General features: G+C 36.8%; 1 protein-coding gene across 7 annotated transcripts in view; it reads left to right on the top strand.

Moving 5' to 3' along the window:
- Positions 1-27,221, top strand: part of LOC125689132 (WD repeat containing planar cell polarity effector) — a 138,604-nt gene that overhangs the window by 57,212 nt on the left and 54,171 nt on the right. For all 7 annotated transcript variants that reach the window (XM_048935967.1, XM_048935966.1, XM_048935960.1 and 4 more), the window contains 4 exons: positions 6,606-6,720; positions 10,609-10,745; positions 15,076-15,267; positions 23,719-24,328. In XM_048935967.1, the coding sequence (XP_048791924.1) occupies positions 6,606-6,720; positions 10,609-10,745; positions 15,076-15,267; positions 23,719-24,328 (1,054 nt within the window). The remainder of the gene's footprint in view (positions 1-6,605; positions 6,721-10,608; positions 10,746-15,075; positions 15,268-23,718; positions 24,329-27,221) is intronic.

The raw sequence follows: 27,221 nt of genomic DNA, 5'->3' as shown, positions 1-27,221 counted from the left end.
CACTCCTATTTAAAAGAGCTTAGTTGAACCCTAAAGGGCTGAGCTCTTTTCTTTAACTTCATTGCTACTAGTTCTAGTAGGATCTGAATGCACACCATTTCTTTACAGTACTTCTGAACCCCAACTTTGATGACCTGTGATGAGCTGCTGAAATAATCCTGTAATCTTCTGTTAGCTGGTGTCAAAAGAAAGTAAACAGACCATAAAAGAAGTGTGACAGAAAAAAGACAAGAGGCCTTTACAATAAAAGGGCACTGTATTGTTTATAATTAAATTGCTTTTCCCTGTCTGAAAGTAATAATCTAAGGAATTAACTTTATCAATACTTTCAAGTATAGCTTGAAGAAGTTCTGATTTCTTCCCTTCCATGGTCTCCTCTAATTCTTTGGAATGTTTTTAAGTTTTACCATAAAATCATGAAATTAGTCCTATAAAATTATGCTGTTGGTTCAAGTTTGGTTTAACAACATAGGGTTGTAGAAATTAGTATGATGTAGCTGAAATATTTGATTTCCAGCTTTTTTACATTTGTATATCAGTGTAGAATTGAGTACATGCTAACAGAGAATTGTTTTACTTTATAAGTAAGTGCCAAGCAGTGGATGTGAATCGTATCAGTTACCTGCTAATGAAAAAGATTTATATATTCTGTGCTTAATAACTATGATCTAACCTGATTTGTGTTGCAATTTACATAAGCACACGAATGGTTTTTAGGTTACCATCACTGACATTCATAAAACTGAATTGAGATACAGCAGTATGTGCTGACACAGCTTGTTATATCAGCTACTGTGCCCATAAGCAAACTGATTTAGCAAGATATGTGGTGACATACAGTAGTGCAACTGATATAAAAATCAAGACATTAGGTCTAGAATACATGAGAAGCAAGTATCCATCACCAGTTAATAAGAGGAACACTGCCCTCCTATTAAATTATTTTGGTTGCTTTTGATCACAACTATTACTGTGTTGTGTGGTTTGAGAGATTTGGAGCTAGGAATACAAATGCATTGATTGTTGTGAAACAGTAACATGTAACAACAGTAACTTCATTTGTAATAAGGCATGCAACAGAGTAATTACAGTAGGGTGGCTAAGAAAGCAAGTTGGAATGAAGAGGTGGGGAAAAACCCTGGGAACCTGCTTGAACAAGAAGTGCTTTGCAATTCTCTTCTCCTTTTGCATATTCTTTTGTCAGTTGGACTCTGTAAGGGAAAACAGTTTGGAGCAGTATTTTTTTTACAGGCATATTTTTCTTCTCTTCCAATTTTAATCAGATAGAGGCAAATCCTGGCTTTGCTCTGCAGGTATCTTTCTAGGTAGAGGGGCTGATAAGCAGCTAAGCTGCATGAATGAGGAGTCAAGGGCTATGGCTTCCAAGGATAAAGGAATTCATTTAAGTACATGCTCAAGATCTACTGAAGTTCATCGGTTTTGAGTATGTACTTAAGTTCTTTGCTTAGTAGAAAGTAATGCACATATGGAGCACTTTGAAAGGAAGGGCTCTGTCGTTCTGTGAGTATCCTTTTCTCCTTCAAATGTCTTGCTTGCCCATCTTACAGCCATTTTGGCACACAAAGTTCGTAATTCCCTGTACCAAGTCTTCTTGTTCAGCTTCCTGGTAACATGGCTCTTTCTTTCAAGTTCACCAGATGCCCAAACATTTAGCTCATACTTTGTTCAAGCATAAAAATATTCTTCCAAATAGGCATGATGTCATGTTCTTATGCTTAAGAGCACTTTGAGACTATTAAAGCTGTATCAGTGTCTCTTCTGATTCCCATTTTTCACATCACAGCACTTCAGTCTGAAAGATTTATGATTTATTTCATTCATGTGGGTTTTTTTCCCTCCTAATTTGATATCTCACAAATGGAATAACTTTGTGCCAGGTATAAATAACGCCTTTGACATTTGCTTTTATTCCTTGGTAATGATGAGCAATTCCCCTGAGCGGTACTTCTTAGAGTTGGAATGCTGTGTATCTGTGTGTGAGCCAAGTTTGCAGTCTTTCCCATTTCCTCTACATTCATTCATGCTTATCATTGGACTGCTCCCATCCACCAGAATATGAGCTTAACTGCACAAGTACATGTACAACACCTAGATCTTATTATCATGTGGCAGTCTTTGCACACAGGGTATAAGGAATTGAACTAGTGTCGAGCAGATAAATATTTTGTTTTGTAGAATATTGTTGATAAAAGATAATGTGTTACAACTTCATTTAAATATTTCCTTGTGTTTCATGGCAAACTTCAAGAACTTTATGAAATATATATGTTCTCTGCATTGTAACATTTTAATTGTGGGTCTTTTGTACTAACTGTTTGTTTTTCATTTCCCAATATTATTTATCCTGTAAGAAAAGTTTTAGTATTCCTTTCTAACATCACATTCATGTATTGTAAAAGACAGATGCAACCATTATGGCTTCATCTGAGAAATGTCAAAGTGAGTTATTTTGCAGCTAACCATTTGCTTCATATGTATGTTATGTACTGAACTTAGTAACTTCTGTCATGTCACCATCTATACTTGGAATAGACTGTCTTGAATTCCTGTTAATCATTTTTTTTTCCCTTCAATATATTCTTTTGTTCTGAAATGCCTCTCTCAGAAGGATTCTCTTAAAGACTCCTCTGTTCTAATCAGAAAGATTTTTAAAAGGAGAAGAATGTCCCTGTTCACTGCGAGTGAGTTGGATTAGATGGCCTCCAGAGGTCCCTTCCAACTCTATGGATTCTATGATTCTAAGAAATACTACCATTACAAGGCCATGTGTAAGGTCTTTGATTTGGACTCTAAAATTTCTAGAGGCAAGGATTTAAACCTGTAGAGCACAAATGTAATACCAGACATGATAAGTAAATTATTATAGCAAAAATTAGTTAAATTGAATATTAAGCTTTGCCTAAACATCTCAAAGTTCTGCAGAGAATAATAGGAAGAAATGTTTTACTGGCAAAGTAAAAAGGGAGAGGAAAGGAAATAAAAATAGAAGCCATCAAACTAATTTTTTTTAACCTATTTTCTATCACTATCTATGCAGTATTGAAAATACTTAGCATTGCTTCAGTGACCAGTTTCATACGTATAAAACAAAGGATGAACATACTATAATTTTGTTTATATGAGAGTCTCATCATTCACTGTGGAAAAGTCTCCATAGGTGTCCATTCTAGCTCTGTAACAGGTTTGACTTACATCATCAGAAGAAAGTGAACATATCAGCAGAAAGTAAATTTATACCTGGAAACGTGTAAGAGTTAAAGAAGCCTAACCTTGTATTTCTTTATTTCTCTCAAGCCAGGAGTTGCAAGCATGTCTCTACACGGCATACTGCACAGGCATATTAAATGTCAGCAGAATGACAAACACATGGCCTCATTCCGTAATGCGCTCACTCATTAGTGTAATGGCTGGCTACAGACCACAACACACTTTTCTTCTGGGCTTTACCTGGAGAGAGTCCGTGTGTTATCCCTACTCTGTCAGGTAAACCAGGAGTACTTCTGTACTTCTGATTTACCAAGGCCATCCTCCTGGTTTGACTCCAGTATACTTTCCTCAGCCTTTGCAAGGAGACTGAGCATGGGAACAACTCACAGTCTCCTACCCAGACAGAAGCATTTTCTGCAAGTAGAGCATAGCTCCTAAGCAAAGGTGGTGGGGAAGATGCAAGATGGGGAGTATGTGATTGCACTAGCAATCGGTGCATAATACTGAAGGATTTGCAGTGTTTTTTCTTTTCTGGCTGTCTGATATTCATTGAAAATTTAGAACTGCTAATCTTAGCATATTTATGTAATATTGCTTGATAACTATTTTCTTGCACAGTAGCTTGTCAACTTCTGTGTTTCAACCCTCACTTTTTCAACTATGTTCTTTGGACGCTTATAGCTAACCAGAGTCAGACCTTGCTAGACTTACATTATCAAGTTGGAAATAAATTGCGATTTTATCTAATCTAACTTCAACGTGAGGATAAATTGAAGTTTTGAAAGACTCTAATAAGAGCTGCATGAGTGTAACTGTGTCTAATATTTTTACTAGGACAAAACCTTAAAGGACATCTGTCATGACAGAGAATGTCGAAACACTTCATACATATATAGATTTGTATGTGTGTGCTTCAAACCAATGTACGTAGACTTTGGTAGGATGGGAAACGAAATCATTTGTTCTTAACAAATTAACTTTATATCATAGGTATTTTTTGTTTTTATTTCAGAAGTTGCTGGAATTTGTTTTCGAACTACTGTGAGCTGGCAGGAAGATAGACTTGAAAAAACATTGATTGAAAATATTAGTTAGGGCAAGCAACTAATCTATTTAAATATGCTGGTCCTGTTCTTTGCTACAGAGAGCACAGAAATAAAGTAATAACAAAATAGGTAGAGTTGACAGTTTTCATAGCTAAACAGTTGGGAACAGAGCACTGAATAAGAGGCAACTTCATTGGATTGCTGCATTCTGGTTCCCAGCACTTCCATTGCTCTAGCGGAGTTGCATGACATATTTGTCCTTTTGACTTTGAAACACTACCGTGTGAAACAGAGGAAAAAATAACTGTAATGTATCCATAAGCTAAAGGAGATTCAGATCAATTATATTATTGTTGTCTGTAACGTATGAAAAAGACAGAAGAGGTGTGGTGTCTCACCTCGTCTCTCCCAGTATTATATTTTCTTGTGCACTTTGCCTGGTGCTTTCGTGCTGGTGTGTTGTATTAAAAAAACTAAGCTGCAACTACGTTTGTGTCAGAATTATAGCATGAAACCAACAGCCAAATTCTACTGCAAGGACAATCATTTCACTAGTTGAAAGTTTTTTAAAAAGTACTGAGATTTTATTAAAAATCTGCTTTTAGGCAGAAGAGCTGGAACTGCTTACTTCTGGCCTTTGCTGAGTCCCTGCTATATTTCTTCAGTCATTTATCCTCAGAGCATCCTTTGCCAGAAAAGATTGCTCAGTTTTTAGGCTGATGTGGTCTCTGCTGAAGTGATAACTAATTTTTTTTTAGTGATCAGAGGGAAATGAACCCATCTGCCAGGATGAGTCCTGCAGAGTTGCAACCATATGCCAGGAGCTAGAGCTGATCTGAAATGTCTTTAACTTCTACACTGAGGTCATCTATTCCTGCAGCATGTGGGATCAGAGGTGGAACTAGGTGATAAATTAAAATGCTCGTCTCTTTGCAGTACTGCCTGTGAAGATCAAAGTCATTTTTCATCAAATCTTTCATTGTTTTTACATCAAGGTTTTTGCAGAGCCCAAATTTGGGAACGAGATAAACAATTATATGGTCAGATTGTTTTAAAAACCCTGATAACATCTTTCGCCATGTTACTAAGAAAGCAGTATTTTTCTTAGAAAGCTTTTCTTATACTGAAATAAAGTTGGCAAAGTAAATACCATTCAAGATTGGGAGGATTGGTGTTTGTTGTGAATGGTTTTGTTCTAATAGTTGCATTCAGGAAGTTATCAAGTTTAATGAGTTAATTATGCAGAAAGTAATGTTTTTTGTGACACTTCCTACTGTGCGTTATCTCTCTCATGCAAGACTTGGCATCAGGAAGAGCTGATAAATATGTGACTTATTCTTTGAGATTAGATGTATAATGTAATTGACACTAATTAGGCAGAAATAGTTAGCACTGAGAGAAGCCTCTGAATATTCTGTCCAGTAGTTTCTTCTTTCTAAGGGAGATGTGTCTGATGATACGTGAAGGGGAGTGTATGAATTTATTAGGAGCCCAGAGCTATGAGAATGGTAGAGTTCCGTTATTTAAGATAAACAGCATACAAATGGTCAGAAATAACTGGACTTTGCAAAAAGGTGCTCTTTATAATCTCTGAAAGTAATATAAAACTACATAAAGTGTAAGCTTGTGTGCTTTTTTTATTGCAAGCTATGCTGTTACATTTTTTTTAACAGTGAAATCAAGTGGTGACAGGGACAGTATGAGCACATTAGAAAAACATTTTACTCTGAAGGTCTATGGATGGCTTTTACAGTGTCTCAAGTTCAGTAGCTAAAAACTGCAGCATGCCCCACATTATTGAGTGTATTGGAAATTCTTGACCCACTATCCATATACAGAAGCATGTAAATAATAATACGTAAGCATTAAATAAAAGCATATTTAAATGCTTAACAAATAATGGTATAATTAATTAATAATTAAGCATTTAAATATGACGTGGAAGAAGTAAAAGCAAGAAATGTAAGATGAATCATTTCTTGACAGTTTAGAGTGATCAATTTATCCCACATTCAGGACAGAATTTACTTTTGTTTTTTAGAAGGCAAATTCAGTACATTGTATTCAACACTTAGGGACCCAGCATGCACCATCTTCAATTGTTACTCATTTGTAATTCTTGTAGCCACATGATTCAGTGTCGTATTACACCTCTCTTTTTCACTGAAAAAGCTTTCAGGGTTATTATAAGACATCTTCACATCTAAGATAAAAGTCTTCTTCATGATTTTGAAAATAAAATTGCTACGTAACAGCTGCTAATACCTACCTTGGAACGTTTCGTATTATTAACGATTCTTGATGTCTTGTTTTCTCACTATTTGGATTTAGCTCCTCTTTCATTCGGGTATACTGGTCTCCCTAAGCCTTTCTGGGCCACAGCTGGAGAAAGTGATGATTGACAGGACCCTGGTGGGGAAGCTCATCTCCGACACCATCAGCGATGGTAATTACACCCACGTGCAAATCAATTGCCTACATTAACAATGGAGTAGAGAAACAGTATGTCAACAGGTAGACTAATTATTGCCACTGGGGACTTGCGAACACAACAAGTAATTGCATGTAATGCCATAGTTACAACCCTCAGGACTAAGAACACTTTAAGAATAATAGTTAACATCAAAGTTTTCAGGCTTGTCAAATACTGAATAGGTTTCTAAAATTACACATTTTAATAGCTATAAACATGCCATCTGAACTTCTGTTTATTTCATAAGTGGGAAAATGGAACAGAAAGAAACTCTACCCAACTGATTAATTACATGGAATAGTTGTTATTAAAATATTTTATTAGAAAATATAATGGATAACATTAGTTAGGTGGAGGTGTTCTGGTTTAGTTTATGGATTTCCAGCATCTCACCATCATGATTAACTAATGACTAATTATAAAGATTTTATTTAGTGCAAAGGGAAAAAAATGGTACCTGTTTTTAAGAGCATTTAAATACAACTATAGCTTTTTTAAGGTGTCTTTACTTAGCTCCACTGACAACCAGAAGTCAGTATCTTGGCATCTGCATGATCAAGAGTAGGGAATTTCACAGTATCTTCCAAATTCTTAAAAAGTAGGTCCAAATTACATTCTTTTAATATCAATATATGCTAGATTTAGCTTTAACCTTTAATGATTTCTTCTCAACCACACTCAGGCATCTATTGTCTATTGACCTGGCTATTTAAGAAACCCACAATGTCCTTCTTATCTATAAGTTTAGTCCTGAAAAATATCATTAATATAACTATGTTAGTTGAATCTTTTGGATCCAGTAAAAATGAACCCTAACCTCACTTATTGTATGAAGTTGTAGAATGCACTTAGCATCATGACTTGATTTTTTTCCCTCTTCCCCTAGTTAGCAGACTACTCGGTTGTCTGATCTTTTCCCCTGTTGTTTCTAGAGGGAGGACTTCATATTTGAAGGTGGCAAAAAGTAGGAAAGCGTCAAAGCTTTCAGTGATACCCACATTGAAATTGTTTGTTAGAATTTATGTAGAATTTACCCTCTCTTCTAAATTTTTACTACTTCATAAATAGTAAATAATTAAGTTATCTGTGCAATGCATTACATTGTGTTAGAGTGTTATATAAATACAATTAGAAAAAACCTTACTACTTAGAAAATTTGACCACTATAATAAAACAACAAATACATTTTTCTACAGTTATATACTCAAACTGCTATAAATAAGGTTATGTAATAGTTTATCCTTTTATTCACTTACTCAAGTGTTTATTAATGTCCACATCTGAAGGTGAAACAGGGCTTCTTCTGTTCAGTAAAAAAAAAAAACCTCCAATTACCTGTCATTGTAATATATATTTTTTAATGAACAATAAAAGTAGATACTTTTTTACCCACAGAAATGGTGTTCAAAATACAGTTTGTTACACCGAACTCACCTCACTGTGAGCTAAGACATAAAGTTGTCCTAGAATAAATTAACTTTAATCCAGCATCATTTCCTGTCTTTCCAAATCTGGATTGGAATCAGATTTGTTCAAAAGCAATTTGATTTTTAATACAAGAAATGTGTTTGAAAATAATGTGTGTGTGTGTGTATATATATACATATATGTGTATATATATATATATATATGTATATATACATATACGTATGTATATATATATATGTGTGTATATATATATACATATATATATATATATAACATGAATATGTTGAAATGGATAAGGATTAAAATCTACCACCTTGACGTTGTAATGTCTCAGAGTAGCATGCCCTCTTAATATGTAGAATAATAGAAGTCAGATTGTATGCACGAAGCACAGAATTAAGATTACATTTATCATCCTCATGCCTCCACTAAAGCGCTCTTAAAGTTTACTTTTATGTAGGTAAAATAATAACCTTTTTAAGAAGTTAATTAGAAATTATTAAAAAGTTGCCTTCCTGAAAGACAGCAGTATTTGTCACTTTGTTTTGTGGCACTGAGGCCTTGAGTAAGTGCGTAGGATATTGTCTGCACTGCCCATCTCTGTAGGGTAATCAGACCCAGCAGCATAATATAGGGCACCTCTCTGAATAATGGCATGACTATGCCCGCAGTTGCATTCACATAGATCTAATTGGCATCAGAATTTCTAAGCTTGCTTTTCAGATGTTGAAAAAAATATCGACAGAACCTTCCAGTGTTTATGCCATGAATCATACTCGTTTATTTTATTGTTATTAAAGCAATAACAGATGTGCATCACCCCTCTGTAGTTTCTTATCTTTCACCTCATGTATCTTATCTGTGTGTAGTCTTCTGCCCCAAGCCCGTGCCGTCCTCCAGCAGAGCCTTTCTGGCTGCACAGCCGGGTGGTCTGAGCATGGCCAAGCACTGCACTCCTGCTCTTCCACTCCTGCCCCGCAGCCGCGGTTGCTGTAAATCACAGCGCTGCTCGTCTCATCCACACCTGCCCAGGGATCTTCCAACCCCGCTTTCTTTTCTTCAATCAGAGCAAGTTATGGAAGCACTGGATGTGTGCTGTAGATCATCTTTAATGTACGCTGTGTCTGTGAGGATATAAAAAATATTTTAATTGGGTACACATTGCGGCTACGCACTCAGTGACTTTGAATTTTCACGTGTGTTTAGGAGCTCAGTTATAGCTTCTAACTCCCAACATCAGATACTTGATGACTTTTTATTTTTCCCCAAAAGGTAGTGTTAATGTAAAATTTCAAAAGCAATTTTTGGACTTTAAATTTACCCCTTGGCATTTGCACACCGGATAGTTCAGAGCTGTGCCAGTACATGACCATTGGAAAATGCAACTGGTTGTGAAAACAGGCTAAATCAAAGCAAAGCTGAATAGTCAGTATTCAGTGCTTACCTTTAAGACTCAGCTGCTGACAGAAACTACTTAAGGATATTAAAAATGCATTCAAAAATCTAGGATATTTGTCACAAATGCATTTTTTTTTTCCTGGGCTGTTCTGCAGGGATTTTGTTTTTTAAACCCAGTTCCAATTTTCCTAGCATTTTCCAGTTTCTGAGTTTACTTTCTGAAAACAGCTTGCTAGCTTTACATTAATCCTGATTCTCATTAACAATTCTTCAGCAATCTGGTACTAGTTACCCTGATGGCACATTTCATTCTCAGATATCTCTTTAAATGTAAGCAGTGTTTCAATAACTGGATAACACTTGGGAAAAATCCTAGATAGCACTGTCTAATTAATTTTCATTGTCAAATTAGTTAATCAGTTTTATATTGAACTATTTTGGTCTGTTAATCAGTTTTACATTGAACCATTCCACTGCGCTTTTTCAGACTTCAAGGGAATCCATTCCATCTTGGTTTTCTGTGTTGCTCAGGTACCCACAAGTTAAGCTTTCAACAAGTACATAACCTCTCTGAAGCATAATTCTGTATGTAACAGACACAGACCTGCAGTGTCAAAACACCAGGTACACCTCAAGTGCTAATTTGCCTTTATCATCCTCAAAACTGGCAGTGCTGCATTAGGTGCCCTTCCAGAGCACTGGTGGATGTTACTATAGAAAAAAATGTTACTATAGAAAAAACTGTGATGAAAATGGATGTGGAAGGGCATAAAACGTATACCTGAATGTAGCGGTAGCTTGATGTGAGATAATTTATGCAGGGTTATGTAATCTGACTACTGCCTAAGCTTTATTTCTCATTTCCAAGAAGGTCCTGGCAGGATGACACAGGGATGTCTTTTAGGAGATTACAGAGGCTTCAGCGTAACGTTTAAGACTGTGTCTTGAAAAAATTGCTTTTTGCAGTGTCTCAGTGGAGGTTTCAGTAATTTCTTTTGTTCCTAGAAATAGTGGAGCCTTATTTCTTTATTCCAGGTATTCTTTCGGACAATTTCATCATCTTGTCATTTGAGGACTATAACCAACTCTGTTTCGTTCAGTTTACAAAGAAGATGGATTCTCCTGATGTAAACAGAAGAAAACATGAGAAACTCTCTTGTTTGGATTTTAAGGTATTGCTGTCAATAGTAACTGTCTATATTACAGTAATTTTACATAATGAATCACTGGCACTCGCTGAAGTTTTATATAACTGATCAGAACAATTCAAATCCTAAAACTGACAGTTACTGGAAAGTAAAAAAATAAAATACATGGCATTCTGAGTTAAATGAATTAAAACTACCAAGAGGAATCCAGTTTTCTGCCTGGTTCTATTTAGGCTAAGGGCTCAACACACAGTTGAGTTACCCCTGCTTAACAGATTACCTCATGTCAGCTGAGCAGCAGTAACTGACCCTTTGCACATTCTCAGCATCTAACAGGCATGAAGTAAAACCTGTAATGGTAGAGCTCAGTGTAAAAGATTTAAGCTAATGTGTTTTGCCTCTTGTTTGCTGTGGGCTAAAAATGCACGCATGGTCAATTACTACAGCTCAGCTGATATACACAAACTCGTGAGGCTGTGTTTATTCAGTCATCTGTCTGAGGCTGTTGTAACTGCACAAGTCTTAATTTCTACTTACAGTAATCATATTGTTAGGAGAGTTGGTTTTGCAACTAAGCTGCTGAGATAGGGCTCAAAATACAGGAGCTGAGTTTCTCACCACTGACAAATTATATATATATAACCTTAAGCAAGTGACTTATGTCTCTGTATCTCAATTCCCCATTTATATAGCATAGATTAAAATGCCCCCTGTTCCAGCCTTTTATGTATGAGTGTATCTATACCACAGTCACAGCAGAAGCAGAAAGGCAGTCACATTTAAACTGACTGGTTTGGGTGTCAGTAGAAACCCATTCATTTCAAGCAAAATTCTGTTGCTTCTTGGGTGGGTTGGGTTATGTAGGCATATCCTATTTCCACCAAAGCTCTTTGGCTTCAGGACAGCGTAACTCTGACCTTAGGTGGAAGTGCTCGGTACTACAGCAGTATAACAAAATAATCACATAAAGGGAATACATTTTTACATACCGTTCACTGCAAGAAAAATGAGGTGGCAAGCCTTTGGTCAAGAAGAGTAGAAAGATGTAGTGAGCAAAAGAGTGATTTTGTATTTATTTAAAACTGAATAAATACTAAGGACAACTTGTGCTAGCAAATGGTTTCCCTTTGGCACCCCCTTAGTAGTTTGGTTCCTCGCGTAGAGAATTTGCATCTTCAAGGCAAGATTTTTAAGAATATGTTTAAGTTTTGCCATCTTACATTTTAACTTGCTTGGTAGAAATATTTTCTGCTAGGATGAATATCTAAAACATTTTCCAGGCTGTTTCAGTTCAGGGCCTCTTTTCAGCAATGATTTGTGTTTGCGAGATTGATCCTGCCTCTATAACGTGGATTTGAGACAGTTCACTGTTCACCAGGAACTGAGCTGATACGTAGTTTACTTTAAAATGATGTGCACTTGTGCCTGGCCTACAGTGTTTGTTAAGGCTGTGCTTAGAAGCAAGGTTGGCAGGTGGTTGTGGTTTTTATTTTTTTAATAGCTGTAAACTCTAAGAAAGTGGTGAGCTGAAGGTTGCCTTCATTTAATTGTAAAGGTTGTAGCTCCTTACTGTAGTTACACTTAGAAAATATATTTTCATTCTAGGTATTGCTGTGTCCGTTTTGGATCTCATGGTTGTGCCATTTTTTCCTTGGGAAGGAAGGAAAGCCTAATCCATAGAAAAGTGTCTCTGCCCTAGGAAACCAGAAATATCTACTGGCTTCCTTAATAGGATTGTTACGTTCACTTATTTGCTCACACAGCTGAGCTTCTAGAAACACCTCTGTGTTCAACAGGAACTTTGCTTTCTCTTGAAATCAGTGGGAATCACTGTGGATTATTTCTTTGCCAGCCAAAAAAAAGGCATTTGCATTTTTTTAATTGAATATTCCTTTATGTGAAGCTTTCTAGTTAGGCAGCTAAATATAATTTTTATTATCTTCAAAACTGCACTAGTGTGAGCCAGCAGAAACTATTATTCACTACTGAAATAATATTATGTCAGCTCTCTGCATTTGAATTAGAGTTCTTCATGGCTGCTGCTGGTCAAACTTACAAAATCTACTAACAAAAGAAACAATAATAAAAAAAGAAACAAAAGATCTTCCTCTATTGCAAATGTGCAAACAGCACACACTTTAAAAAACCCCAGTTCCTTACTCTTGATATTATTTTCAAGAGCAATCAAATTAGAAGGTAACTTGCACTGGTATAGAACTACCATAGGATTAAAATGGAGAACAAAGATTCAGGAAATTTGAGTATAGCTTTCATCTTTGCCTCTCACTTTCAATGCAGCTTTGAAAAAGGTATGCGGTATTTGGGTTTCAATTTCTGTTTTTAAAATGAGGAAAATGCTTGCTATGTTTCAATATAATTAAATGTCTGTCATATGTAGATTTTAATTTATTTAGAACATGGACAGATGCAAGTTCACATTGATCGGTGTCCAGCCTAATGTGGGTAAAATTGACAGGGAACTTCAGGCAGTGCTAGACTGCCAGAGTGCTACTAATAGTGAGAGAAAGTCAACCATGCTTTCCTTCTATTTTAATGTCTATCCAAGAGTTTGTTTTTTCACAGTATATACCTAAATGGAAGAATTGCTTCCTCCAGCCTCACCTTTCTAAATTGCAGCGCCTTGGATTTTATGTACACTTTGCAAAAAGGAGGATTTATTATGTGAATCAGTATAGTCTTAAAGTACAGGGAAATACAAAAACAACTGTGGCCATTTGCCTTTCCTCGTTGGCACCAGTCCACGTTTGAGATCACCATGTCTATTACAAAACGTAAAGACAGGTAAACAAAAGATTCTCAGCTGCTATTAAATGTGAAATTGTTATGACCAGTACGCACTGCAGCACAGCTCTAATTAATATCTGTGAAAGTACTGTGTTTTTCCATCCCCAAATAGTGTATTGTCTCCAAATTCACTGTCTGTACACAGTTTGAATTCAAACAGCAGTTATCTGTTCCCTTTTCAGTATGCATTATGTTTATTCTTTTAAATAGAATTTTGACAGGTAATAGTACGGTATATTCTAAAAATATTGACCTCTTGTAAGTTTTTCCTATCTATGTACTTTTAATCCATTTCAATTAACTGAAGCAGGAGACAGTACAAGTAGTTAAATGTTTACTGTGAGAGAACAACATTGGTAATTACTTTGATTTCAGTTCCTTTTGATGTGTATTCAGGGGATGAAGAGGTCAATAATATTATGACCATGCAAATAGAAAAGGGTTCTTTTTGACCATATAAAAAACAGCAAAGGATTATTAAAGCATTAACCTTGATTTTAATGGCCTTGGTTGAGTGGTGAGATCACAATTTGGATGAGCCTGATTATTTACTAAATACAATACATAAATGCAACGGGTTCTTAACACCCATTGCACTCTGGCATTATCGCATTACTGCCATCCTTTGTTGCCTTGCAGACAGGAATATGAAAGCAATCTGTCATGTAGTGAGACTGGCTCCAGAAGCATTTCTCTGATAAGAAGACCCCCTGCCCTTTGCTAGTGTCTGGTCCAGTAGGCTTAGCCATGCGCTTAATCCCCAGAAAGTGGTTCGATTATTGCTGACCAGCAATGGCAAGATAGTTTTTTTTCTCCCCTAGCTATCAACCTTCCATTAATTCCTTAAGCAGAAATGCGGTGCAATCTATATTTCCTTGGCATGTGTCACCCAGATGGTGCACTGCTCATGTTTTCAAATAACCATGCTCCAAAATAACAGAGTTTGAATAATAAATTCCACAAATCCTTCCTGAGAAAGAGGCACAATTCTCCAGAGCTGCATAAACTTTACGCATGATGCTGTAGCTCATCCACATTATGCAGAAAAGTATATATTCTCTTACAAAGCGAATATTTGTGTGTGTGTGCCTTAATTTAGGGAAGAGAAAGAAAGATGCACGTTTGCTCAAACAGCATAGAATGTATTTAATATTTGCTTATGTCTTAAGCACTAACCTTAGCTCTCTGGTCAGCTTGGCAGAACTTGTCATTTAATATGGCTAAGCTTAAATCCTGCGTGTAGGTCGATGTTGTCAAGCAACCATGACTGTACATTTTGGTATTGATTGGAGTCATTGCAGTAAATTCCTTCTTAACTCACATTCCTTTCCTTCCCAATCCCCTCCCCGCAGATAAAAGTGTGAGCATGTCTCATTCTGTCTAAGGAGATATTTTTCACACTTACAGACAGCCTATATGGAGATATATGTGCACAGTCCTTTGTGTATATATGGATTCTCTTTCACAAATGCAAAGTAAATGCTCCCAATTGCTCCCCCTGTGCTATTTTACTACCTTAAATATTTTCTGCATTTTTTTCTTCCATCAGATTTCTTACACTGATATACCTGGACTAGAAGGTAGGAGGATGAAACGTCACCTGGCAATAAACTGTATGCAAGATTTGGCCATTTGCTGGTGGTCAGCAGCTATTGATGGAGCATGGCCTTGGTCTCCTATTTCCTGTGAAAGGGACAGAGCCAACCTACTGCTGTTAGGCTGTGCACATGGCAAACTGGAGGTAAAGTTCTGAACTCTCTTGTTACATGATTTTCAGACTTGCTAAAGAAATAATTATTCAGATTAAATGCGTTTTCAGGTAGATAAAAAGAAACAGACATGTTTAAAATGTAAGGGAGAAAAATGACCCATCTTCATTTTAAAAACAAGTATTAATTATTTAGTGAGAAAAAAACGCATTATTTAGTATGGTTAGTATTTTCACATCAAAACTGATAATCTAGGAAATATAACAATTACAGTAGGTCTTTAAAATGGAAGAGCTTTGAGGCTGTCACCACTAAAACTTCTTTAACCTGTTCTGGAAACTGTAGCTGTTGCATGCTTCTCCAATGCAATTATTTTACTTTGTCTGCAGTGTTAACAAATAGGCATTTCTTAATCTACTTTAAGCGTTTTATTGTAAGCTTTTAACTACAAGCAGATGCTGCTTAAATTGTTGTGATGACTACTGATCAAATTAGGGACTATTTTCTCAAAGAAAAAATCAAAATTCTCCATCTACAGGTAGAATTGTAAGCTACAAGTTAGAATAGGTTTACAGTTTGACTCTCCACTTGACACTTGTTTGTCTTACGTTCTTAGGCGTTTCATCTATTTCATTTTTATTTCATATATGTTAGAATATTTGAATCCAGTTTATATTTGATAAAAACTTTTAAATGAAGCTATCTGAGCATATTTTGAAAAGAGCTATAGCTTGAATTTAAGATAGATAAGCTGTTCTGGACTAACATCTTATATAGATCTTATAGACTGTTTTATTTTCAGTTTAGTTTAAGCCACTTCTGCTGTGGGCTAAAAAGGCACTGACTGTGGGAGAGGAGCACAAACTTCAGGGCCAGCTGTGGGATAGCTGTTCTGTGGTAGCTGTTACAGGCTGTTTCCCTGTAGGGAAAAACCAAAAGTAACACTTCAAATAAGCTGCTCCTGTAAACAACATTCAGTTCTCTTTAATTTGGGAAGACGTACGTGTTAACACATCTTAGAATTATTTCTTTGGTAAATAATATTAATTTCAGTGAGCTTTTTCCCTTGGGATTTTCTATATATTGAAAGCAAAAGAGAAAATGCAGTTGAGACAGTTTTTCTTTCTTATCTGCATCAGTAATCACTGCAGAATTTAAGTTTAAATTACCTCCAGTTCCACCTTCTGTTCTTTTCAATTGGCCTCTCCCCACTAGTGGTCATCTTTGACTCATCCCTCTCCTCCTCCAGACACACACCTGCAGTTCTCAGTTTCCACTGCTGCTATGACCGATCACATGTGAAAATGATTCTGGTACTTAAAGGTGACATCAGTTCCCTTAAGTTTTTGCAGCATGCTCTCCTGTGCGAGTTTCACGTTATGAAAAGTCATCCTGCTCACAGCTCGCATCTGATTTCTTACCGTAACATCTGTAAGTCCTGGTTCTGACAGTAACGTTCCCATGCCATTCATTTCCTTTCCAAGTCTCTGCACGTTCTTCCAGGATGCTCCCTAATGTCAGTTTGCCGTCTCTATTTTCTGAGATGTTTTTTAGGGGCTCCTTTCTTCTATGAAATTCACATGGTTAGTTAAAAGCTTTCTCCTTTTTGTTGTGTATGTTATAGGGAGATTTCCAAATTACAGCATTGCTCTGCATCGTTCGGCGCACCTTGTTTTATCCTTTTTTGGTTTAGACTTTCAATCGCTCGGGGCTGGGGCTGTCTAGTGTAGTCCCAAGCACATCACTGGTGCTTAACACAATAGTGATAATAAGCATTCACTGAGCCTTTAGGCCTAAACTCATAATCCTTTTAATTTAGCCTATATTGTAGTATAAATATACGGAAATTATTTTAGAAAGCAGAACTACCAAATTTAACTATTCAGTCTCTTTTCATCCTTTGCCTACACTTGCCTGTTTTAATTCTAAGCTCCTCACGTGACATTTCTTTTTCTTTATTTGTCATTAAAATACTATGCACTGCGCCACCGTTTTGGAAAATGTGTAGATGTATAAATATATAGATAATTATTATTTTTGCTGGTTGTAGTTTATTCCATGTATTTACCTCCGGGGCACTTTTCCTGTTATCCGTGACAGGTAACCTACAGTACTGTTTGTGTTTTTCTTCCTTATTTCTCTAGTAATTCTTACGGTTGGTAGTTAAATTCCCCTTCCCAGACAGGGAATGTCGTAGCCCAGCAGCTCTAGAACTAACATCAATTCCCAATCTGCAATTAACTGAAGTACATGTTTCTCCCCCTGCGCATAGGAAGGCCACTTTTACTTAACACTTGCAGCTTTTGAGGATCACGGGATAGCTTAAACTGAGTACAAACATAGTTAGCATTTTCAGACAGCTTCTAAACAGCTGGTGGCACAGTGTTTCTGTAAACCTGCCTGTCTTTGCTCCTAGCAGGTTACCATTTGTGGTATTCTTCAGGTATAGCCCTGGAAGAAAAATGTGACATGACTTGTTATATATAAAAGTAAATTCACATTCACATATCATATTTTGACCAATACCATGATTTTTTTAACAAGTGAATGATTATTGTCAACAGAAGAATAATAAGGAGAATGAAATCAGACAGTTTGTGGAAATAACCAAAAAGGAATGTGTTAAATTAACGCCACTAACATTTTATGTGAAAGTAATGGTGTCACTTTGGTAAGACATCATTATCATCGAGAATTAAGAAAAAAGCAGGATATCTGGTCTACAGATGATTAGCTCTTTGGCATATTGAGTTTATGAAAAAATAAACCGAGCCTGAGAAAATGCCTGAGCGCTGCCCACAGCCTTTGTGCAGCGTGTTTGTGCTGACCTACAAAAACCACGAACAGATCTGCCAGCTACTGGCACTTACTGTTGTTGCAGAGCAAATCTGAATGATACTGCTTCCTCCCTGGAAAAATGTTCCGAGTGGTATTTGCTGCCCACCAGAAGACTACTTATTAGGATGAGGACAGCAACAGCCCTGGGACAAGACAGCCCAATCCCTTGTCATGTTAATATCCTGTAACTAACTACACAGTATGCACCGAGGTGACTTACTATTGTGTACCTCAGCAACACTTCAACTTAAAGAAGAAAAGCCGTTTCACATTTTAAATACACTATATATGTGACTGGAATTGTGCTCTATGGCCTTATGCCTTAACGTTTGCTGCTATTAATTCTAAAGGTAGACGTTATCCTTTTAAAAATGGGGACAACTTTTTCCTTGCAAATCTTGATTTCTCTGACTTTCTTCGGTGTTTCTTTTTTGTCCGTTTTTTCTTTTTTTCTGCAATCAGCAATTGCTGTGTTGCATGCAGTAGGATTCACTTAGGAATCCTCCCCTGAAGGAATAAAAGTGCTTTTCTGTTTAATGTATGACAGCCCTGGCGTATGATGTGTGTTGATGTGCATGCACTCATGCTGCTGCAGCAGTGTCTGCTGAACTTTTGTCTGCTTTTGTGTGTGTCTCCATTTCCTATGGTAAACCCGTCGGTTCCCCAATTTATTTATTTAATTGACTGCTTGTTTCTTTTTTGTTAAAGTACCAGTGATCATGCTATTTAATTTATCTGACTGTGTGGATAATGCAAGAAATTTTTGAAAGCAGACTTCAATTTACTTTGAATAAATAGGATCATATCTGAAATCATCCGTGGATTAAATGCTTTGACAGACAGTCATGTTAAAATCAACTTGAATAGCAAACATTAGCAAAAACAGCAAAAGTTAATAGGTGATGATGCTGAGGCTTGGTTACTGTAGTACTTTACATTTGTCTTTGCTATGTTTATTTTCTCCTTTTACTGCTAATACAAATGGCTGAAATTATACTTCAGTCTTATGGAAACATTTTCCTGGGAGAGAACATTATCTTTTCACAGCAACATTTAATAGTTATTTCCTTTACGTGGCACAACAAACTTGTAAAATAAACACATCAGACCTTACATGAGTGAGCTGTACTGTAGCAGTCAGAAAAGCATCTGCACTGTGTGACTGAATAGTCAGGTACCTCTCACACACATCAACAAGGACTGTAAAATCTCGATGCCGTGTTCTGTTAAAAGTTTGATGAATAATGCAGGATAAATGTTATGATGATAAGTTTTGAAAGAAAATAAGAATAAATGTTGGCTGAAGAGCTAAATAGTAAGATTGCAGTTGGGACTGGAAATCCATTGCAGCCAAATAAATAAGCTGGATAGGAGCCTTGTATTTTTATTGTAGAAGAGTTTAAATATAAGGTGTTGTTTGTTTTTTTTCCTCTTTCACAGTGCTGTATTTAAAGCTATTTTACTCCAGTGTGCATTACCCTTCCCACTTTACATTTCTAATTAAAATGTTTGTTGTTATTTGGAGCTTCACTGTGTGAAATTTAGCAAGCATTTCTTTAACATCCATAAAATATATGAAACATTTGTCTCATCCAACAGATGCACAGTCCAGTCACAGCAAGCTTATTTCTGTTTCTTTTGTTTTCTTTTTTTTTTTTTAATCTGCTTGGTAAGCCAATTTTCTGCTTAAGTACTACTGTTTAAAACTTGTATTTGTTTTGGTATGTGGGCTTTATTCTTTCCCCGTATTCTATACAGCATGCTTCAATTTTGAGTGTTCAACGATTTGCACTGAGGAGAGTGATATCACTTACAGAAGCTAGTGCTATTATTTCTTTCAAACATTAAAAGGAAGAAGGTATGTTAGCTAGTACAATTCAGATCCCATAGTTATCAAGACTGTCAGATTCCTTTACTTGGATTGATATGATTTCTGAGTTAGGATTTGAGAAGCTGGCATGCATAGTATCTCTTACTGCTATCTGCTGATGCATGGCACAGGCCAGTACTGCAGGAACTAAATTGTACAAATGTGTAGTAGAGGCACTTGACTACTGCATTCATAAGACAAATGTACATAAATTGTGGATACTTTTAAAATACATTTGCTAGGCTTCTAATGTACATGTCATTAAACTGTAAAGGATTTTTAAAAAACAACATTTTATTTATTTTACAGAAAGTAATGCAAAATTCTTCCAGAAAGCTTCTTTTGAAATCTAAGGTTAACTGATCAGCCCAAGATTTATGGACTAAATAGCAGTGTGACAGTATGTCTTTATCCTTTCAGATCCACCAGCCTGCCCCTCCTCCACAGTTCTGACAGTTGTCCCACACACTGTTGAGGAAACTCCAAAAGCTTTAGCTCTCACCTTCCCCATGAAAATGTTGGTTTTGTTAACTGAAAGATACACTGCTGTAGTGATGTTCCCCTTCAGGGTTACAGGGCAGTTAGAACTCTGCTTGTCAGGAATTCCATCAGAATCCTTCAGTTGAACTGCTGGAGCGCTGTGTTCACTACATTTACCAGCACATCACTACTTTACCATGTAGGTAAACAACTGGCAGGTAATGGAGTACCGTCTCTTTGGAACAAAATATGCTTTGATTTGATTGCTAGTCTTTGTACTGCTTTGATTCATAGAACTGCAGGATGCTTTGGGTTGGAAGGGACCTTAAAGACCATCAAGTTCAAAGCCTGTGCCGTGGGCAGGGCTGCCCCCCACCAGCTCAGGCTGCCCACAGCCTCATCCAACCTGGCTTTGAATGCCTCTGGGGATGGGGCACCCACAGCTCTCTGGGCAGCAGTGCCAGGGCCTCACCACCCGCTGAGTAAAGAATTTCTTCCTTATATCTAATCTAAATTTAGCCTCTTTTAGCTTAAATCCATTATCCGTTGTCCCATCGCTAACACGCCCTGATAAAGAGTCCCTCCCCATTTTTCCTGCAGGCCCCCCTTAGGTACTGGAAAGCCTGGAAGGAATGCTTTTTTTCAAGAGTGTTATCTTAGCTTCATTAACATGGTTTTGTAGTTGCATGTCTCAGCTTTAGTTCTTCAGTTAGTGACACGAGCAATTATTAATAAAAGTAAAATTTCTGACAGAGAAACTCAAATCTTCCCTCTCAGATGAAAGAGAATATCCTTTTTCTCTCCTCAGAGTGCCAAATACCAGTTATGTTCAGCAGAATTGGAAACCAGAACAAAGAGGTTCTCTTAGGCTTGCTGTTCTTCCTTCAAGAGGCAAATGAGGCCACTGATGTGTGAGAAGGTTCATTGGTTCCAACCTTAGGAGAGATGTTTCTCTTCTTTTCAGCCAGTAGTCTCTAGAAAGTTTCCTTTAAGCCTAGTTTGTTTAAACATTATGTCAAAACTTATGTTTTGTAATGTAACAAATAGTCTTCTCTTAGGAATATTTCCCTAGCATATTATTTTTTAACATACAGCAACCAACTGAACCCTAAACTTCATTTCAGGGATCTGCTTTCAAAATTATGAGCAGGTAGGAAACTTCTCATGTTAAGGCTAATTAAATTAGACCTTCCAAGATATAAAATTCTACTTTCTTTTAAATTCAAATTACCAGGCAACGTTTTGTCCCTCCTTTGTGCTAACCTGACAGAACGAAGTTATTAGACTTGGTTTAGTTGCTGACTTTCAAATGACCTGATGGCAACATTTGTTTTTTTCTATTACTGTTTCTATTGCTGTTTTCCAACAGTCACTTCTCTTGCATTGAAAAATAGGTAAATAATGTGGTGCATTGAAACCTGCCACAGGAACACAGAATTGAGAGTCCCAGGGGGCCTCAAGGCTCGCTTCACTTAAGTTTTGAAGCTTTGAAGACTTGCTTGGGCAAGATTTCTATTTCACATATTTGAAAGGCAGCTGTCTCGGTCTCTGTGCGTAGTCAGAGCAAATGACAATTCACCTTGTCTTTATTTGGGGTTACACAGCTCTGTGGTCACAGTAATCCTTTGTACACATAACCCCTTAACAGGTTGTCTTGCTATGCAATTTAACATACTAATAAGCTACATGTTTTAAGCAGTTCTAAAACCAAACTTCTGAACAGTAGCCACTGCACATTTTGTGGATTTACTTAAATTACTAGCTGCAGAGGCTAAGTCATTGGTAAGCAAGTGGAGCAGGTGAGAAATGGGTTTTCAAGCTGTATAGCTTATTTAACCTCTTATTTCTGCTTTGGTGTGTATTTTCTTTGATCAGTGCCCTTCATTGAAATCAGATTACCTGCTTTTCACAAGTTGGTTGCGTTGGCTTCTCTTTTAGATGCTTCACATCTGATGTTCTGTTTCTTGCCTATTAAGGAGTTCTTAGTTTGTCCCTAACCTTATCTTACACTAGCTAGGACTTCTGTATTAACAGGCAGATGGTTTACAGCCACAGAATTATTACAGTGATTTTTCTTGCTTTTAAATGAGAAGCCCTTTTGCTCACAAAATAAGTAAACATCCTAATCAGTCTGATCAGCATCCCAAATCCATTTGTTGTTTCTGAAGTAATGGTTGGTATGCCAAAGAAAAATTTACTTTCTTAGTCTCTAACTTTACGAGTTGAATGGCTAAATTCAGTTAGTTCAGTTAGTCTAGTGGTCTGTGGAAACCAGCTTCAAAGTGTTTAAGTATACTGTGCATGTTTCTGTTTTCACTCTGAAGTTTCCAAGTATTCTCCATCTCTGTTTTGGTATCTCTTTTCGTAAGTGGCACTTGCATACCACCTAGACTCAAAAGAAGCAGTTTTAGTGTCAGGTCAGCAACTTGATCCTGTGAATAACATGATGGGTATGGTTTGGCTCTTTAACATTTTCTATTTCTGACAAAGTCTATTTCCTGTCTCTTTCAGGCAAATAGCTTTTTATAAACCATGTTTAACTTAACTACAACTGGTTCTTCTCCCCCAGTTTCCCTTCTAAAGTCATCTACAGTACCTCTTTCTCAGATGCGTAATGAATCTGCACTGGACTCCACTGTTGCCTCCATCATTTCATAGTGTCTCTCATGTTTTTACGCTGGAAATCCTTACTTTTTGCCAGCTGCTATCTTTGGATCATACTCTGCCTTTGTGTTCTTCCTACCTGCTTGTACCTCTAAAGAGTACTTCTTCTCTCCTGTAACTAATTATATGTCACTAAAAGGCATCTACCACCTACTTGTTTGGCAGTGTGTAGTGTACACTGTTTAAACTTGCCATTGTTTCCACCTCCACAGTATAGTATTTTCTGTTACCATGGCCAAGAGCAAATGATCAAAAATGCTCTATCTGTGATGCTTAGAGTAGTCTACTATAAATTTTTCAAGATATTTGGGGATTTTTCTCTCCACTTTTTCTGAATAATCAGCCTTTCTTTGATATGTCAGCAGCTCATCTCTCTTCTAGTAGGACTGTTAGGACAATCCCTCCTTTTATCTTTAATGCTGCTAACCTATTATATCTTCTGAATAAAAGAAATGGCTCAGACTCTATAGCAATAAATTAACCTTTGAAAAGCCTGAACAGTAGATTTAATAACTTGTTTTAGCTTACTGAGTCATGAAAAAAATGTATTTTCAGCTGTCTAATTTTAAATTGTCAAATATAAGAATAATTTTTTACAAATAAGTACCAAAGCATTTTGGCTTTTTTACAGGTTCTGAGTTACGTTCGTACAGAATGGGATCCACTTGATGCTAGCTTTAGCACTAAGGAGCCTTACCAGGTTCACACAGTTGAGCACTCCATCTCTGCAGATAAAAAGCCCATGGCTGACAGCTGCATCTACAACTGTGTTAGAAACAAAATTCGGTGTGCAGCAGTCACCAGAATACCACTACAATCAAGGGCAATCAGCTGTTGCAGAAATATTACAGAAGACAAACTGGTCCTGGGCTGCGAAGATTCATCAATAATTCTGTATGATGCGTACAACCAAGTGACTCTGTTAGCCCAAGCAAAACTATTGCCTGCATTAGTAACCTACCACCCTTCTGGGGCCATATTCCTGGTTGGAAGCTCTCAAGGGGAGCTGCAGATTTTTGACACGGCACTATCCCCAGTTAAAATTCAGCTCTTAGCAGACAACTATTCACCTGAGGCAACTCTGCAATTCAGCAAACACTTTGACGTGTCTAGCAGCCTCATCCAGATTCAGTGGGCTGCTGCTCAAGCTGCATCTCCCAGCGCTGATGGCATGGATGTCCATGATCTTTTGTTCATTAGGTTTGACAAAGGACCCTTAGGAGTACTTCGCTTTAAACTTGGTAAGTTACTGAGCGCATCTATTGAGCCTTTAGGCTCTCAAGGAAACATCCGTACCTCAGAAGTTTTATGTCGTTTGAAAACAGCCTTTTAGATAAATGGGACCAGAACCTTAAAGACACACGATTCCGATGATCTCTAGAAGATGCAAATCAAGGAGTTCATTATGTTTCACTATTATTTAATATCTTTTCTTGTGGTGTCTGATATGTGACTCAGAATCCTATTATTTTCCCCTGCCTAACAGTTTCTCATATTAAAAATTATTTTCCTCTGTAGAATACAATTGTAGGTATTTGTATTCATTCTGTATAAATACCTGTAACAAACCAAAATAAGCTACATGTCATAATAGGATAGTAATGCTATTCTCTTTCCTAAACAGATTAGTTTTGTATATGATACAACTATCTTTTCCATTACAGTGTATGTTTTTTTTCAGTACTCTTTTTTTTTGGCCTTGGTACATGAAATCACACTACTTTTTCCCTTTAAAACTTCACACAAGAAGGAAGGTTTTCATAACCTTTAAAGAAGTTTAGCATCTCAAATAATTTACTAGCAGTTGAGAACAAAAGAAAAAAGCAATGATAGTTTAGAATTTATTAGCACTTCTCATTTTAGGTGTAAAGAGGCTTTAAGGGAGTAAAACTGTAATTAACTTCAATTTACAAACAGAATAACAAGAGTAAAGGAAAGTTGGAGGGCTTTTTAAGTGTTAAATGAGGTGTCAGTGGCTGAACTAAGAATATAACCCCTGTGGTTCATCATCAGTGAGAACTGCATTCATTCCATTCAAGCCAATCAAGTTACAGTGGTGCAGACCCAGTGTGAGAGCCAAAAAAACTATCATGCTTAAATCTTCTGTCTACCAGTCCAGTGTTTCTCCATGGCAGACAGCCATGGGGAGTATATTTTGTATATTATATTTGAGTATATTTTATCCTGGAAAATGTCAGTACTTTGCCCGTTATATGTCCAAGAAATAAGAATTACCTTTGTCTTTAAAAGGAGTTCATTTCGGGGTTTTTTTGTGTGTTTTTTGTTTTGTTTCGGTAAGTATTTCATACAAATCTCTTGTGATTAGGAAGACACCTATTTTTAAGAAGCCAGGTGACTGTGAAGTTTGAAACTCATTTGTGATATGCATGTGCTTTTGTGTGGGGAAATATCTGTCTAAACATTAGAAAATCTGGCTTTACCAAACTTTTACTGCATATGCCACAGCAAAAAGATAAATTAAAGTCACCAGGAAAAACACTGGACTGATTTACAGTTATATACCTTCAAAAGAGTTGATCCAAAATTGCTATTAAAAATGTTTACAAATTACCATTTATTTCGAGATGATTCAGCTGTATTGTGTTCAGTGACAGGTTTAATGGTTGCAGAGCCCTCCAGAACACTAATTAAAACAGCTATTTGATGCTTTTGTGCATGCTGGCCATTAAAAAAACATCCTCTAAATTACCTCTTACCTGTCAAGCAGAAGGCACTCTACCCACATCTACCTTGCTTTTCTATAGTCCTCCCTCATGGGGTTTGCTCACAACAGCTTTCCAGAAAGCTCAGCTTTCCCCTTGCTATCTTTAGCACATTTATGTTCTTACGGAGGCAGCAGGCTCTCAGTGCAGGGATTTAGAGGCCTTTCCTGCTAATTGCCAGCTTGTAAACTTAATTGGACTGTCTCCCTGGGCACCGTTCCTAAATCAATTAGGCAGTGAGTTGGCCGTCACCTCTTTTTCCCAAGCAGGTTGCCCGGAAGCGCACCACCCAAGAGAAGTCAAGCATCCAAATAAATAGGAAGTTGTTGACCTCTACAGCTGAAAGTTATCACGTTTTAAAATTCATTCTTTATAATTATTGTAAAATCTCTCTCTCCACCCCTCCCTACCTTCTCCTCTACAGTCCACTGTGCAAAAACGTGCCGTTCTCTGTTGCATTCTGGTTTTCAGCTTTACCACTCAGTTTTCCACACCTAAGGTGGAATTTCCATACAATGGGTAGAATTGCTGTTTTTTTTTGTTTTGTTTTTTGTTTTTTTAAAATATATATTAGTATTCCTAGATTTTCAAATACACAGAAAATTTTCAAGGCAGTACTGCAGTTTGTGAAGGTTTTAGTCTGTAGTAATCCACTAATGTTTTAAGAATGAACTATTCTTACTGGCCCTAGAAATACCCCTATTATTGCCATTCCAAAAAAAAAAACCCAACATTTTTGGATCTACAGCTATTGCATCATACATAGCATTTTTAAAATCTCTTCAAGCATAGGAGGATCTCCCACAGAATGCAGTTGGAAGTGACCATATGATTGATTCTGGGCTGCACAGTTTTACTGAATCACGATGTAGTGTTTCATGCTAGGTAATGTCTCTTCTCTTGAATACATGGAGTTCCACAGTCCTTTGTTTTTAACATTTATGAATTATATTAATGTTACTTGAATTGTGTCTCATAAAAGTCTCCTGGAAAATAGATTTTTAACTGACAGCTGCCACATTATGCTCTTGGACAAGAACTATGAATCCTGGAATAAGTCTAGGTAGATTTATTTCAGGAAAGGGTTCGTTTTAAATCTACCCTCAAACACTAATGGCAGATACTTTTGTTGTCTAATGCCAAATTCATTTTTAAAAGCATTACAGCTGCTTGTCATTGATGTCAGCCCAAACAGTGGATGACGCCAGACCTGCTACCAGTGCCAGTGGTTCAGCACTGCTGGCCTAAGTGGATATTTAAAATATAATATAATATTTAATTAGCTCGCAAATCAGTATTTTCATCTTCACTTAGTGATTTATATGAAGATTTCCCAACGTGTGTAATGCTTTAGAAATATTAAAGGAGAATAAATCCTATTGTAACGATTAGATACAATCAGAGATGCGCA

This window comes from Lagopus muta, chromosome 2 (genome assembly GCF_023343835.1).
Source record: "Lagopus muta isolate bLagMut1 chromosome 2, bLagMut1 primary, whole genome shotgun sequence".
Classification (NCBI taxonomy): domain Eukaryota; kingdom Metazoa; phylum Chordata; class Aves; order Galliformes; family Phasianidae; genus Lagopus; species Lagopus muta.
The sequence above is the reverse complement of the archived record's forward strand: the minus strand, read 5'-3'. Positions and strand labels throughout refer to the sequence as shown.